This window comes from Corvus kubaryi, unplaced genomic scaffold (assembly GCF_017639235.1).
Source record: "Corvus kubaryi isolate FWS band 111438036 unplaced genomic scaffold, C.kubaryi_AGA036_p1.0 37352, whole genome shotgun sequence".
Lineage (NCBI taxonomy): Eukaryota > Metazoa > Chordata > Aves > Passeriformes > Corvidae > Corvus > Corvus kubaryi.
This window is the reverse complement of record NW_024581114.1, coordinates 3040450-3056710: the sequence shown is the minus strand read 5'-3', so window position 1 is coordinate 3056710 and position 16261 is coordinate 3040450. Positions and strand designations below refer to the sequence as shown.

At 52.7% G+C, this 16261-nt stretch overlaps 2 protein-coding genes across 3 annotated transcripts in view; both read right to left on the bottom strand.

The window, feature by feature from the left end:
* Nucleotides 1–1651: 1651 nt before the first annotated feature.
* Nucleotides 1652–4165, bottom strand: LOC121666419. Its single transcript, XM_042031920.1, has 4 exons — nucleotides 4146–4165; nucleotides 3480–3985; nucleotides 3278–3398; nucleotides 1652–1752 (listed from the first exon to the last, which is right to left on the bottom strand). The coding sequence occupies exons 1-4, from the start codon at nucleotides 4163–4165 to the stop codon at nucleotides 1746–1748; spliced, it is 654 nt and encodes a 217-aa protein (XP_041887854.1). The 3' UTR covers nucleotides 1652–1745.
* Nucleotides 4166–5323: 1158 nt separating this feature from the next.
* H6PD (hexose-6-phosphate dehydrogenase/glucose 1-dehydrogenase) overlaps nucleotides 5324–16261 on the bottom strand; it is an 11623-nt gene continuing 685 nt past the window's right edge. The window contains exons 1-7 of one of the 2 annotated variants that reach the window (XM_042032163.1): nucleotides 15889–16207; nucleotides 15671–15783; nucleotides 14508–14663; nucleotides 12675–13330; nucleotides 11449–11566; nucleotides 9664–9933; nucleotides 5324–9358 (exon numbers count right to left, since the gene is read on the bottom strand). In XM_042032163.1, the coding sequence (XP_041888097.1) occupies nucleotides 8001–9358; nucleotides 9664–9933; nucleotides 11449–11566; nucleotides 12675–13301 (2373 nt within the window). In that variant the 5' untranslated portion in view covers nucleotides 13302–13330; nucleotides 14508–14663; nucleotides 15671–15783; nucleotides 15889–16207 and the 3' untranslated portion in view covers nucleotides 5324–8000. Of the gene's footprint in view, nucleotides 9359–9663; nucleotides 9934–11448; nucleotides 11567–12674; nucleotides 13331–14507; nucleotides 14664–15670; nucleotides 15784–15888; nucleotides 16208–16261 lie in introns of those variants that run through there. The other variant, XM_042032162.1, reaches the window with a different exon arrangement.

Sequence of the window (16261 nt, the reverse complement as noted above, 5' to 3'; positions counted from 1 at the left end):
CGCCCCGCGATGCGCGGGGCGCAGCGGCGGCGCCGCTGCCCGGCCCCGCTGCCCGGCCCCGATTCCGGGTGAGATCTGGGCTGCTTTAGTGCTGTTCTGCCACGCGGAAAACAGCGGCGAGTCCCGGCCGTGGCGCTGGGGATCTCCGCGCACGGTGCGGTCGCTGTGGGTCGCATCCTCGGTGTCCGCACACCGACACAGAGTTCCGCGTTTTTTCACATAAAAGGGGATCAGGAAGGGGCTGCCCAGGGAGGTGGCGGAGTGTCCGTGCCCGGAGGTGTTTAAGGAGTGCCCGGCCGTGGCACTTTGTACCGTGCTCCAGTTGACACGGTGGCGTTATGTCACAGCATGGACTCGATGATCTCAGAGGTCTTTTCCAACCTGATTGATTCCGTGATGTTTCAATCACTCCAGGGGATGTCTGTTTGCTTTTTAAAGACTCATTTGTTTACCGAAATGAACCAGGGAAGTACAATTCTCTTCATTTCAGTCTTCATTCAAAAAACAACTCTCTGGACAAATCTGACCCGGTAGGGTCCCTTTGAGATGACTAATTTTTCAGCATTTCCAGACAAAAAGAGTTGTTTTTAGCAGTACTGCTCAAGCTGCAAACCTGTGGATTGTCATAAATTCAGCAAGCCATATTGCATGGGATACCTCCAAGGACCACCTAAGAGCTGCAGGAAGTAGTGTGAGTGATTCAGGAGGTGGCAGTCTGCCATCTGAGTCAGTGTGGAATGAATGCCCCTGCATGCTGCTGGAGTTACTGTTTTTAGGGATTGGACACTGACATGGTCTTGACATTTCTCATCACTGATGGTCTTGGGGCACACGTGAAAAAAGAGCACAGTTAATTCATGTGCCCTCATTTTTGTGCCTCTACTTCCAGAGGACTTTGCTTTCGTCTCGGCTGAACTCCATTTCCAGCACAGGGACCTCATTCAAACAAGGTTCACCCATAAATATGTGAGTGCCTTTTCCTTACCTACATTTTAATTGGACAGGATACTCAGCCCTTTTTCCCCTGGCTGTGCTCCTCGTAGGGAGTGCGTAGTGAGTAGTGAGGAAGGCAGTTCCTGGGTGCATTTGTGTGCTGGATCTCTGGGGAAGAAGAAGTTATATTCTGCTGAGAGCTCAACAGACTTTTTGACACATTTCATGGGCCATGCATTGATTTACAATGTAGTTACACCAGTTCTTAGAAGATAAAAAAAAACCCTGCAGCTGCACATGGGATAAAATGAAATTGTGTGGTCCCCAGGCGACTGTAGGAACCACTGCTGGGTTATTTCTGCAGCGAGGTGGTCACAGCAGGGCCTTCAGTGACAAATAACAGGGCAGGGTCCAGTGTGGAACCCACTGAGCTGACAGAAAATGTCAGAAGGAATGAATGTGGTGTGAGGGCCAAGGCAGGCAGCTACCCTGCCGAATACTCCTCTCCTCCTCACCCTTTTCAGGCCATAGAATCAAAAAATCCCTGAAGAGGACTTCAGCCAATAAAGGGGAAAAATTCTGCTGAACTCCATGGGACACTGCATGTGTGTGAAGTTGTTCATATGTGCATTCATATCTTTGCAGGACTGAGGCACTAATTTCTTGGGCATATTTTGATGTGCCTGGGGAATAGTTGCTCTATGCCAGCCACTGTGGTCCATTAAAAAAACACATTTGCATCAGATTAAATTTATTACTCTAGCTGACCAGAAACACCGGGGAGATTGTAGATACAGCACAAATATGTTCTTTCACACCCTGCAAAATAGAAATAGGAGGGTTTATGTCAAATAGATACATGTTTGGGTAGCTTTTTCAAAACTACATCGCTTTGACCTGGTCCTGCTCATATTTAAGTCCCTTTTCCCCACTAATTTCAGCAGAAGTTCTTCTGCAATGTGTGTTGTGAAAGTCTCCCCCTTCAAGCTTTTTCTGCAGGATACTCTTCAGTTCTTGGACAGTTGGCCAAGCCTTGGGGGTGAGCTTCTCTGAGAGCTACTCAGTCCTGCATTTTCTTGTGTGCTGGTTCCAGGTGAGCAAGGGTTTCCTGCTCCAAGAGAGACCCCTGCTCTTTACAGCAAGAGGAGAAGTGGGGTGGAGGAGGTGTGGGAGCAGCAGGGAAGCTGGAGGAAACCAGACGTGACAAGTGCTGAAGCAGAACTTCTCAGCTTTGTGGTGGCTTCTCGCCAGATGAGATCACAGCTCCTATGGAATCTTGTCTGCTTTTATTTCCTTAGTATTTGACTTTCTTGCTTCCTTAAGAAGCAGGAATTGCTGATCTTCAATCACTCGCTTTGAACACTGCCTACATCTCAAACAACAGGACAAACAGAGGCAGAGGGGGGTGACTGACCAGGGCCAGTGCTTATGGCCTGCAATGGAATCCCTCTCAGCCTTTTTGGAGAACTGACTGGGGATGGAGCCTGGATTAGCAGAGACTTTTCCAGCTCCCATCCTTGTGAATTTATGCTAAGACTATTAAAAAGAAGGTGGGAGGAGGAATGGCTTGGCATGCCTGCTTTCTTGTGGTCAGCATCCAGCACTGTAGATTAGCTCTGGGGTCTGGAAGGGGATGAGCATCCACCATCTGAAAACTGCATCCCTTTTGAATGTCTGAAGTTAAAGATTAAAATCCTTTGGACTCCCAGCACGGACTCTGAGGCTGGAACAGACTCTGTGGATGTGCTTTATGCCTGACTGACACTGCCCTTGAAGCAGGAGGCTGGCGGACTGCAGCGACAAAGGGGATCCTATTGCCTTGTGTTCGGAGGGGGTGTACAGAGACAGGCAGGCAGAAAGCCTGGAGCTCTCTGTGTCCTGGGGAGAGCAGGGGAGAGAGAGAGCAACCACTCTGCCCGGAAACATGTACGTGCTGCATGCAGGCTGTGCCTGTGGGAATTGAGGGAGACAATGCAACAGATAGTGAACAATGAGCGTCTGTAATGTGTAGCCACGAAGCCAAAGTAACCCAGTGTGCTGCAGGACAGAGAGAGGCTGTGAAAACAGCAGCCTCACGAGGGAGAAACCCTGCCAAGCCTGCTCAGAGGACAGTCAACAAACCCTCCTCAGCTGGAAGATGGGGTGGAAAAGGGAGTAAAAGAGAATGGGATGGAGGAGAATAAAGAAGCATCCCCATGGGGCACTTTGCAGGGAAAAGAAGTAGTAGTCATCTACTTTTTAGTCCCTTCTTGTAACGGGAGCACTTGGATGCAGAATTTACTCCCTGTTCTTTTTAGAGCAACCCTTACATCCCCAGCTGACTGCCCAGTTAGCTCTGAGGTACCTGTACATGACTCTCTCTCCACGAGGGGAGCACCCCTGGAAATCACAGCGATTTACTGGCTGACACGGGTCCTGCAGCTGCGGGAAGAGGCCACATCCCACACGGCTTGTGCCACCTGTGCCTGTGGGGAGACGAGCACATGGTGACAGCCTGGGCATGGGAGGCCACTGGGAGTGGGAAAGCAGAGAAATAAGTTCCTTGCCTTTTTGATGGATGGCCACGGATGGAAAATGGTAGCAACCAGGACGATACAGGAACAGCAGCTCCCGGGAGAACAGCTGGGCAGGGAGCTCGCCGTGCCCCAGGAGCCCCGGCTCATCTCCATCCGTGCCGGTGTCAGACACAGCTGTGCTGGTCTGGGCCTCTGGAAAACGCTGCTCCGGCAGGACAGGGCTGGGAAAAGCGGCTGCCAGCAGCTCCTGCAGCACGGGCAAGCAGCACCCTCTGCTGCTGGCAGAGCTGTCTCCAGAGCTGCTCTGTGCCTGGGGGTGCTCGCAGGGAGGAGCCGCGGAAAGGCACCGCAGCGATGTCCCGTGCTGGGAGCGCAGGGGAGGTGTCCCCGCTCCCCCGGCACGGGGCGCTCGCCGTGGAGCTGTGCCGCTGCCAGCGCCCTCCCGAGAAGGCTCGGGGGTGATGCGGGACCCAGGCAGCCGGATGGATCCTCGTCGCCCTTGGGTTTTTCCCCTCCCTCGTGCTGCAGACTTTTCGCTTTTCCCGAATTAAGCTTTTTAGCAGCACTCAGGTCCATCCCACAAGCACATTCCCAAATGGGATGTGCACGCCTCAGACAGACGCAGAGTGCTTGGTCTCTTCCTCCCATTTCCTCCCTCTTCCCTGAGTGAAGCTGCCCTTTTCCCCAGCATCTGACTCAAGGTTTCCCTTCTTCATGCAGGCAAATATCCAAAACCACTCCCTCCGCTCCCTCTCCTCTCTTGCCCCTTTTTAGGCAATGGCCACATTTTCAATCCCATTTTTCGGGGAGAGGAAGGCAATGAACCACATCCCTGCTAAGGCAGGCAATGAATCTGGAGGTACAAATCCTGCTAAGGAGCACCCTGAGCTGTGCACAAAGCAGAAGCAGAGCACGGCATCAAAAACTTGTTTTAAAAAAGCGTTTAGACACTGAAAGTTTTGCTCCTTTTACCACCTCTGCCTCTGGTCCCTGTGTTTGGGGGCCATTCACTGTTCCTGGTACTGTTGAAGCATCTGGAGAGGGTTTGGCCGCTGAAAAGCCCCACACCCCTGGCGCTACATCAATGCCCTGCTGCAGCAGCAGCCCAAGAATCCACTGCAAACCGGGTCTGTGAGGGGCAGAGCCCTTCCAGCTGCAGCCAGGGAAACCAGCACTTGTGAATTAGCAGGACTGCAGCAAGAAAGCATCTGATTTAAATCCTCCCATCCTCCCCTTGCCAGGAAAATGAAGTCTTCCCCTGGGGCACTGGGATGAAACTGCTGTGCTCCTCCTCCCCTTCCCCGGGCACGCTGTGCCTGCTCTCTCTGTGGGATGAAGGTGTCAGGTGGGATTTTCCTTTGGGTCTGGGCAGGAGCGCTTGGGAATCAGCTGGAGTGGAGGCCAGGACTCAGCTCTGGGACCTTCCACAGGGCCCTGCCAGCCGGAGTCACAGCACAGCTCCTGCTGGAACTTCAACTGCAGCCTCTCAGCTCACAGATTGATAGACTGCACTTAAAAATGCACTCCTATAAACTCTGTGTTATTAAGCAGCTCTGCACTATGGTGACAGTATCCATGGAAATGCAACTCAGGGAGTAAATGTGGATGAGGGGAGGCTTTCCTGAGGCCTGGCCATTCCAGGACCCTGCACAGCATTGGGTGATTCCATCTTCTCACCTTAAAAGGGCTTTGGCTGCTCCTTGTTTTGAAAAGTCCTGGCCTTGTCTGGATGAGACACCAAAAAAAAAAAGCAAGAGTCAGAGTGAACATTTAATACTGCAGTGACATTGTCCACTATGCACAACTAAAACCCCAAAACTTCACTCACCAGGAGGACAGGGAAAAACTCTCTGGAAGAAATTAAAAGACACTTATTATTAAAAACTATTTATTTTTTATAAATATAATTCTTCATTCATTAAACAACATGAAAAGAATCACAAAACTTTACTCATGGGAAAAAGGATTTTACAATTTGATTTATAAAAGTTGATGTGAAAAATGAATTATTTCCAGCGCTAGTTTTCTGTAAGACATATAAATAATCATACCACTGAATTATAGGAATGCACTTGACATTAAAAAAATTGATAAAAATTGGTATCAATAATCACTTACAGGAGAAACAGAGTGTAAGAAGTCACTCCATGGAGCTGCCTTTGCAAAGGAAGGTTAATACAAGCTCTCAAGAAGGTGCACACCTTCTATTAATAACTTTCCCAAAATAAAAATAGCCCTGGTTCCTTGGCCTACAGCCCAGTGGATTGCTACCATTCCTCCTCATCAGATTTGTTGCTCATTTAACCCTTTTTCCCACCCAGTCTCTCGTTCCAGTCATAAATTTTGTATATTCCAAAATATTTGGTTTTCATTTAGCAAATGCTAAGTATTAAAGAGTTTAACAGGAATTGTCTGTGTGAAAAAAACCCCACAGTTCTAAAAAATCCCCCAAACAACCCAGACAGCTCCATTCACGAAGGAAAACATGGGGAAACTTTTAATGGATTTTAATAAAATCTAGGATGAATTTTGGGGTGACCCACTAGATAGAGACTTCACAAATAAACCCTATTTTCAGCTGGAAAAGACAGTAGCTCCCTGGGAAAAAACCCATGTGCTTACTCAAAAAGTGCAAATAAACCTCTCAGTGTTTATTTCAATTATTATTGCCAGCCACCCATTAACAAGAAAGTGTGCAAAAATAGGAAAACTCCAATGCCACAATCACCTGTGAGACAGGAATAAACTCCGGTGTTCATAACAATATAGTTACTCTCACATAGGTCAATTTTTAATTAAAACTTGTTCCCTCACACCAAACGGAAAAGAACTGGAATGAAGTTAACGTGGACATTTCTGTTTAAAAAGAAATGGTGTTTGAATTCATGGACGTACCAGACCTAAACCACCTTGCTCTGCACAGCTGCTCCAACCACTGTGGTGGATTTTGGAGCCAGTGTCTGCCAGGACACAGCCACAGAGAGAGTTATTCCAGAGAGCTCCTGGCCACGGGAGCCTGCAGTGCTCCCCTTCCTGCTGCTCTCTCTGGGCTTGGAGCTGGGGGTTAACCCTGCCTGTGACCAGGGCACACCCAGAGCAAACACCCCCAAAAGGGGGACACCAGCCATGCCAGCTGGCAAACCTGCCCAGGTAAGGCACTGCCTCAAAGGTAAATAACCCATCAGAGCATTTGGGGATGTCCTGGAAGCAGAGGACACCCCTTGTGCGTGGCAGCGTTCTGGGAAGGTGAAAGTCAGAGAATTAGGAAGGGGAGAGTGGGGTCTCTGGGCACACTGGGTGTCTCCAACGCTCCCTGTGAGCAGCAGAACCACACGTCTCTATAAATTTCTGTACATTCCTATAAATTTCTGTACGTTCCCACGAGCACTTTCTGTTGTCCTGTCAGAGGTGAATCTGCCAGTCCCGTGTGCCCAAGGGCTGTGCACAGGGAAAATTCCCTCCCTCCTAAGTCAGTGTCCATGAGCTCAAAGAGCACCACCACCTCCTGCAAACCCTGCAGCTCCCTCAGCGTGTGCAGCAGTGACAGATGTGTGTGCACTTTACAAAGCTGCCTCCCACAGAAACTTCACAAGCCACCAAATGATGCTGAAAGCTTCCGTTCTGAGGAGAGAAAAGTTCATTTCAGAGACTGAGACAGTTAAAGAAAACATTTCTTTGCTAGCTAAACCCAACAACTCCTCTGAGCACCAAGCTTTTCCCTCAATAATTATTGCACTGCTGGCAAACAACAGCTCTGTGAGCTGCCATATTCCTCACCCTGTCCCCATTATTTTAACAGCCTAAAAAGCAGTTTGTCTTCCTTCCCCATCCCCCGTGGTATCAGCCATCCACTTAATGAACGCAGCTAATTACTGCTCACAGGCTCAGCCTCTGCTGCTGGGCAGTTTGCAAAGGCTCAGGACTGCAGCGAGCTCACAAATCCCTGTCAGCAGTTAGGGGCCACCTGCCACAAAGGGCAGCGAGTGTCTGTGCTCCCAGGAAAGCACAGCCACAGCCAGAGCCTGGCTCCCAACGGGACGGGCTGCACGGACAAGGTTATGGATCCATGTGCACACAACCATCATTTCACTGAGACGACGACTCTGGCCCAGCCAGACTGAGCAGGGCAGGGGATGAATGTGTTATTGTTGTCTTTTAGCCTGAGAATTATATAAAATTTACGTAGAAGAATTTGGCAGGCAGTTGATTTAACAAGTCTCCTGTAGTGCCTGTGAGGTAGTTACATGCCAGTAAGCACAAAGGCCTGACAGCAAAACTGAGGCACTTCAAGGTGAGGTCATTTGTCCAAAATCTCAGTCAGAACCCAGAGCAGAGCCAGAAATGCTGCTCTGGGCTCTTGGCTCCTCCTGGACACTGAGCCCAGCTTCCTCCAGGCTCAATGTCAGAGGTGCTGCAGGCCACGGATCTCCCAGAAGGTTGGAGGTGTCAGGGGTGAAGCCGCTGCTGGCAGCAGAGGAACGTGGACACGGTGTAGGAGAATCCAGGGTGTCAAGGCCACGCAGACAAGGGAGGAGGGACATTGTGAAGGCATCACCCAAGCAGAGCTTCATAATCCACGTACCAGACCAGCTGGCCAGAGCTGGGGCTGACGCCTGAGATCGGCCACTTCCTGGGCTCGTGGCCCACTCTGCTGAGCAGGGTGGTGATGTCATGCTTGCCCTTCCCCAAAACCAGGACAAACACCTGCCTGGCCCTGTTGATGAGGGGCAGGCTGAGGCTCATCCTCTGGTGAGGTTTGACAGGGCTCTCGGTCAGCACCACGGTGGGAGCCCCTTCCAGGCCGTTCTCGGCGCGGGGGAAGAGCGAGGCCGTGTGCCCGTCCGTGCCCATCCCCAGCAGCACCAGGTCAAAGCTGGCGTTGGCCACCAGGGCCACGATGTCCTTGGCATAGAGCTCTGCTCCCCTGTCCTCCTCCACGCAGAGGCGCCGGTTGAGGTGCACGGGCATGGGGTGGATGTTGAAGTAGGGCACCCTGACGTGCTGCAGGAGGTGCCTGTGCAGGCCCAGGAAGTTGGACTCGCTGTCGGTCAGGGGCACGCAGCGCTCGTCCACCAGCCAGACGTGAGTGTGCTTCCAGGGGAAGCCGTAGTGGTGCCTTGCCAGCCGCTGGAACAGCACCACGGGGCTGGAGCCGCCCGACAGCGCCAGGTGGAACTGCCCAGAGCGAGCCACGCTCCTCACTGCTGCCTCCTCCATGTCGGACGCCAGCTGGGAAATCAGGTCCTCAGCCCACGCTGAGACCAGGGGACTTTGCCGAAATTTGGACTGGATTGCCCTGAAATCACTTGGCATCTGCCCACTGGGGTTCAGCAGCTCCACTGGCTCTGCCAGGGTGAACGCCACTCCCCCGCTCACCATCTCAAAGTCCAGGAGGTGCTGGTTCTCCACGCCCCCGGGGTAGAGGCGTGGGGGCTGGCGGGAGGTGCTGTCCAGCAGAGGTGTCCAGAAGGCCCAGGAGGCCAGCAGGTTCTCCGTGGTGATGAAGAAATCCTTCCTGCCGTGGTAGATGTGGGAGATGAGGACAGAATATGCATCTCTCTCTTTCACAGGGCTGTACATGTAGAAATCAGACAGTGGCTGTCCGAAGACGTGCAGGTCTGACCGAGCCTCTGCTTCTTTCCAACTGTCTTTGGGCATGACAGGCTGGAAGAGGTTCCTGCTCACCAGCACCGCAGGGGTGTTGAGTGCACCGTGCCCGAAGTGGAAGATGATCTGTTTGGGTTTACACTGGCTGTGCCCTGCATCCCTCAGAGCGCCACTCTGAGTGCAGTAGGCCCTGTTCTTGAAGAGCACACGGGCGTAACCCACCCGTTCATCCAGAGCCTTCCCGGAGGTGAGGAGGAAGGGGACCCCTTCCCAGCGCAGGCTGTTGCTGCAGATCAGCACTCCTGGAACGACAGAGATCCCAGCTACCATCCCACACGTGGACAGCAGGCGCTCCCGGGGGTCCCCATCACCTGCCCATTACTGTCCCTCCTCAGCTCCCAGAAATCCTGGGTCATTAGTCAACTGACATGACAACAGCGTTATCCTGTCCAGCTCCCAGCTACCACGTCAGTGGATGCCTGGACACATCCCTGAGTCAGCAGTGAGGTCCAGAGCCGTGGAGATGGTACTGCACGCAAGGACTCGCATCTCCTGCTCTCCTCAGCTCTGACTGCTCCCCTTGCCAGGGCCCAGCCCAAACTCTCACCTGCAAAGGTTGGTGTGGTGCTGACGTAGCCCCGTGCCTCCTGCAGCTCCTCCTGCACCTGGCTGTCGTAGGCCTGGTACTGCCCCAGCACGGCACTGCTCCTCTCCAGGCCCCACAGCGACTGGAACGCCTGCAGCTTGTGCTGCACCACCTCGTGGGCACTGCTCACGCTGGCGGGGAGCTCCATGATCAGGAACATGAGGGCCTCGGTGAGGTGGTTCTGCAGCACGTCCCGGATGACCCCGTACTGCTCGTAGAAGCTGGTGCGGCCTGGGCACAGCGAGGAGGCAAAATGCTGCTCAGGTGATGTGCTTCCCTTGTCTGCATTATAGCTCCAAGCTCCTTTCCTCCCCACACAACGATTAACCTGAAGCAATCAAGCTCAGGGAAGCTGTGGATGTCCCACCACTGGATGTGTTCAAGGTGTGGTTGGACAGAGCTCTGGGCAACCTGTCCCAGTGGAAGCTGTCACTGCTTGTAGCAGGACTAGATGGTTTTCCTGTCCTCAGAAGGCTCTGGCTGAGCCATGCCCTCTGGAGACAAAATTTCGTGCACAAAGCCATGCTTCCCTTTCCCTGCCTGGCTTCTCATGAGGTGGGAACAGTGGGAGAAGGACAATGCACTTCTGGAGTGACTCAAGGCTGTGTGTCACCAGGAGCAGGCTGCATCACGACCACAGGCTTCCCCTATTGACTGATAATTTATCTCCCCTGCTCTAATCCAAAGGCACACTCATTAATGGAATCAATGCTGCAGACTTGCTGGGAGCCAGGCTGCCAGCTGAAGCTGCACAGAGGAAAAAAGATATCAAATGAAAAATCACCAAGTTGTTCAGAGAGGGGAGGGCACAGGGAGTAGCTGGGGCTGTGCACAGACAATGCTGTTCTCCCTGAACCTCTCTGCAGTGCATCCCTCTCCCACAAACAGGCTCAGATGAGCTCTGAGCTGCCAAACCAAAGACTTCTCCAAGTTTGATAAAATTGCATTAATTGAGTTGGTGATGGCTGGGGGAGGGAGGCAGAGGTAAAGTGAGTGGGGGAGCAATCCTGATGGTGCAGAGCCCAGGGCACCTGCCGTGCCCAGAAGTGCTGCGGGTGGCAGCCCAGCCGGGAGCTTTGTGCTGAGCACTGCAGAGGGGATGCTGCAGCATTGCAGGGAGGCAGTGCAGCCATGCCCTTCAGTAGGAGACCCACGCTACCACTCCGGGCTGGGACTGTCTCTGCAGTGCTCTTCCTACTACAGAGAGGCAGGGAAAGAACCAGGCACACAAACCCAGACTGACCCAGGGACCCGAAACATCCAGGCAGGAGATGCATGAGCACCTCCCAAAGAACAGCACAAAGGCACACTCAGGGTGAGCCTGGTGTCTGACAGGACAGCAACACAAAAGGCTTGTTGTTACAACAACCAGATTACTGCTGCACTGAGCTGAAGTGGCCTTAGACTGCATCAGTTCCAAATCTAGTGCTGTTTACCAAGAATTAGGATAGAAAGGCCAGCAGTGCCCCCAGAGCTCTGCAGCAGAAAACGGTGGGGGTTCTGCCCCTGCTCCCAGATGAACTGCAAAGGGATTTTTTCTCAGAGGCAGCAACACAACCTGGAAGTCAGCACAGGAAGTGTAGGACAGACCCTCTCTGCTTCCAGGGAGCAACACAACATTCACCTGTTCCTTTTTTATTTCTGTACCAGTACCACCTCAAGGGCCACCTCCCCACAATGAATGAACGTACCAGTTCTCCTTCCCCCTCACTCACCCTGCACACTCTGCACACTCGCCTCACCAACCTTTAGCATCCACAGTCTCCTTCAAGACAACCTCCACTCTTTCCACATGATGTCGGTTCCAAATTGGGTCCAGAAACTGTCGGTTCTGATCCCGAAAAGGCAGGATATGGGCTACAGCCTGCAAAGGGAAAAATTCAAAGACCCAGTAAAAACTCAGCAGATTCCCACAGTGCCTCTGCCTCACTGCCCCATCCAGCAGACAGGCAGCAGAGCAGAGTGGGTCAGAGAAGAGAAAAGCAGCAGGAGAGCCTGCAGTGATGCACACTGGGGTCACCAGTGACTGTCCAGAGCAGACATTGAAGGTCTTTCTGAGGCATTTTGAGGTTTCATGTGAAAAGGCTGAACTACAAACTGCAGAGCACTCAGTTTGTATCTGTCAGAGGACAAAGGGCTGAGTCAGGCCATTCTGGGACTAATGCAAGGTTCCGAAGTGCTGAAATACATCAGTTCAGGTGCTTACACCACTAAAGACATTTGCTCTTTTGGGGAGACAAAATAAACCCCCAAAAACAAAACAGAAGAAATCCCCCCTCTTAGTGGAGATGCTCTCCTTGCAGCTGGACATGCAACTTCTCAGTAAAACCTGTCCAGTGCTGTGGCTGAACAGGCTGCCTTTAAAGTGTGACATCACATTCCTGTGGCACAAGGATGGCATGTCCTTGAGCACGTTCCCTCTGGGGCAGTGCAGCTCCACATCCTTCCAGCCCAGAGTGGAGCACAGGGCAGGAAGAAACCTCCCCCTAAGCATCCCACAGAACTACCATCCCATCAGCTCCTTATCATATCAAATGAAGGCGTGCTTTCAGAAGCCATGGCTAAGCAGAGAGCCCTGTGTGTAATGAGATGTGGAGCTGTGAGAGGACAGGTGCTGCTTACTCAGCGAAACCAAAGCCCTGACCTTGGGCAGGACACCAGAGGAGTTCTGCATCTCTGCTCCAGGCACACAGAGCCCAGCCCTACACCCTGGCCCCACTCTGCAGAAGGGACCCTCACCACTCCAACAGCAGGAAGCCCTGCTCTGGCCTGCATATTCCCTCTACTCTCTCAGCAGCACAGGACAGAGAAACAGGACAGGATTCCAGGAGCAAATGGAGGCTCTGGATCACACTGACAGGCTCTGCCTGGATTTGGGAGGGGAACAACGCTCTCATCAGATGCAGAACTGACCCCCAGGAGTCTCCCAGGCACTGAGCCCCTCAGCCTGGCAGGGGCTGTGTGCTGCTCACCTGCTTGCCCAGGTAATGGTCCACCCGGTACATCTCCTCCTCCCTGAAGAAGCCTGCCAGCTCTGCTGCCAGCTGCTGGGCCGACTGCAGGTCGTGGCCAAAGGGCTTCTCCAGCACCACGCGCAGCCAGGCCCCGGCCGGGGGCCGGCAGCTGCTGTTGATGTGCCGGGCAATCTCTGTGTAGGCAAACGGGGGCACTGAGAAGTAGAAGATCCTCCCAGCCTCCTTCAGCCCCTCCTGGCGAAGCAGGGTCTCAATCTCTCTGCTCAGAGCTGTGTAGTTTTCGGCAGTCTTTAGCTGGTGGTACTGGCTCAGCTTCAGGAACTGGTCCTTGAGCACAGCACACCTGTCGGGAGCCTCGTCTGGGGGACAGGACAGCTTCTTCAGCACATCAAACATCAGCCTCTGCCCTGGCTCCAGCGCTGCCAGGGCAGCCCCATGGAATGTGAAGCTGTGGCCACTGCTCACTTGGTCCATGTAGAGCTGGAATAGACCCTGCCACAAATACTTCTTGGCCAAATCACCCGTGGCTCCCAGCAAGACCACGGAGATGTGGCCCTGGGATGCTTCAGCTGGGGATGGGAAGGCTCCCACAAACAACACCATGCACAGGACCCTTCCCAGCATCTTGGGGAGAAGAGGTAGAGCCAGGAACACTAGAGATCAGGAATAAAAACCAAAATCAATCCATGTTGTAGCGCTGCAGAACACAACACAAGGTACCTGCTTTCCCCTGGCTGAAGAGCCAGGGGCTCCTGCCTGGATCCTCCACCCAACAGCCTCTCCTCCCCTCCAGGATCTGAATCAAGGCAGTAATTTGGGTTCTCGACAAGGCTGCAGCCTCCTACTGCACCAGAAGTGGAAGGCAGTGTGTGCTGAAGGTCTTTGGGCAGCACGTGCACAGTTCCACAGCTTTGCACCGGGAATCTGAAACCCATTTTCATACAGATCTCAGAGCTGCCCACAAAGGAACACACGTGCCTGCATACTGAGCACATGTGCCTGCACACTGGATCCTGCTTCCAACGTCCTGTTTGGGACTTTGCTCAAACAGTGCTGTGCTGCCTTGGCACGGCTTCATGTCAACATTGTCAGAGCAGCTCAGGGACAAACATGACCACCGGCAGTCCCAGGCTCTTCTCCTTCCACTTAATGACTCGTGCACCACCACTGAACTGGGTTCTAATGGCTACTGGGAGACTGGTGTGATAAAACAACTCTGGGGAAGAAGTTTAGTCCTCAGATTGATGTGAGCCACTCAAGATGCTGCCTCACCATGGCTGTGTCTGTGGCCAGGTGACAGCCTGGGGTTTGTGTTCTGCCTCCTGTAACCTCCACCACTGAAGAGCAGATCCTGTTCTGGCCTTCTCCACTCAGTGCCCATTCAAACCACTGCAGCCAGGACAAAAAGTCTCTTTGTTCACGCTTACTTATTCAAAATAAAGTTGTTTTTAAGAGAAAAGACAAATTTAGCGCTTACACTGAGACACACAGCAATGACTTTGCAGCTCAAGAGATGTAATGCTACTGAGGAGAGGTTTAGTCACTCCTGTAGGGGTGACTAAACCACCGTGCTGTTCTCATTCCATCAGGTATTATTTCAGGAGCTCTCACACTGGCTATCTCCTTCCCTTAATTCCATCCTCTGAAGTTGTGTTTAGTTGGAGCAGAGCCTTCACAGCACACAAGGTTATTAACTTCTTTAAAAACTTGGAGCTCTGGTCAATAAATTAGGATAACTAAATAATTACAAGGAACATCTGGGTATCTCTCCCTGTCTGCAGCTTGAACTGGTCTGTAGAAGTCTTGTGTCTCTCTCTCCAGCAGACTCACCTGTAACACAGGAGCTTTAGAGACCACGGTGGCAAAAGCAGCTGGAAATTCTTCTCCTGCACAGCCTCTCCCAGTGCAGATCTCCCTCCTCCTGTGACCGGGTGTCCCTGATCAATGGTCGGGTGAACAGGACAGATAAGGCAGCTCGTTCCCTTCCTGGGAAAGGGGAGGAAAGACCCAATGACAACAGAGGAAAAAGCAAACGTGCCTGAGCCAGCAACGCCCCAGCACATCCCAGCTCTCAGTGCAGCCCCACTGGCTGCGCTGAAGCTGTTGGCTGCTGTTCGTGAGCAGGTGAAGCACAGGCATGTGTGCTAATTCCTGCTCCCAGAGAGCTACAAGGTATAATGCTGTCTGCGAGTTTAACTCATCTCTCCAGCCCTCTGTTGTGGCTGTCTCCCCTCCCTCCCTTCCTTCTGCACGATTTGAGCTCCACAGACCCACTGAAGGAATCCAGCCACCAGCGCTGCAAAGGGGCACAAGTGTGGCTCCTGAGGCTTTGCCTGCAGTACAAACGATTGTTTGGTTTCCCACCCCCTGCTGTGGGGTTATAACACAGATGACAAAGTTTCTCAGAGCAATAAAGTGGTATTTACTCTTCAACCTTTGTTCCAGGAACCAGAGGCCTCTGACACACTGCCCGCTGCGCCCGGGCAGCCCTGCTGTGCTGCAGCCAGGAGCAGGTACCCCCTGAGGAATGGGGAGGGTCTGGGTGGGCCATGCTTCTCCAGACCCACGGAAAAGAGGGAATTAGTCAAGGCACTTCCTGGCAGAGTCAGCCAGTCACGTGTATTCCCAAACCAACGGAGAGCCAGTTTCACAACCCTCCCAATTGCAAAATATTGAGCTACACTGCACAGAATAAGCTCAGTAAACGCAGCAGTGTTTGTTTACTGCTTTCATATCAGCGAATCACCACTGCTCACATTAAAAAACAATACTGCAAAAATCCCCCAGCCAGCCAGAAAAAAGTAAGGCTTCAGGAAAAAATTCCTGGGCCCGATCCACATAAAACATGTAAGAGCTTAGCCCAGCAGTCAGACTGTGCATTCCCTTGCACAGCCACTGGAGCTCCAGGTTGACAGGAACTCCTTTCAGGTCTTCATAGAAAAAATGCAAAAGGTATTTTTTGTTACTGTTGTATCCCCACTAAAAATAATTACCAGATGCATAGCCAAAAGAGCTGGACTTTGAGGATCCTTGTGGGTCCTTTCCATCTGAGGATATTCTATGATTCTATGATAAATGCAGCATGGCCTGGGGTTCCCACAGGACTCTGCACAGGTAACACACGAAGGAAAGGGTTCTGAGATTCTTTGAGAACTAGGCAAACCATACTGGTCTTCTGCATATGCAAACATTAGGGCAGCAATGATCTCACCATCAGCTTCTGGAAAAGTCCGAGGCTTAATGAGGAGACTCGCATTAAGAGCAAGCTGAGAGATGCACGAATTCGTGTTCGGCCCTTCTGGCTCTGACTCAGCCTCACTCCGTGTGCTCCGGCATCGTGACAGCAGCTGCTTCCAAAACCCTGGAGAAGCAGGACAGGGGGACCCTGAGAAAGCCACGCCAGTGCGTGGGCAGCGCGGAGTCCGAGGGATGAGCTCACGAGTGACAGCGGCTGCCACAGCCCCGAGCACCGGGAGGGACCGGACACCGGGAGGGACCGGACACCGGGAGGGACCCGGGCACCGGGAGGGACCCGGGCACCGGGAGGGGACCGGACACCGCGAGGGACCGGACACCGGGAGGGG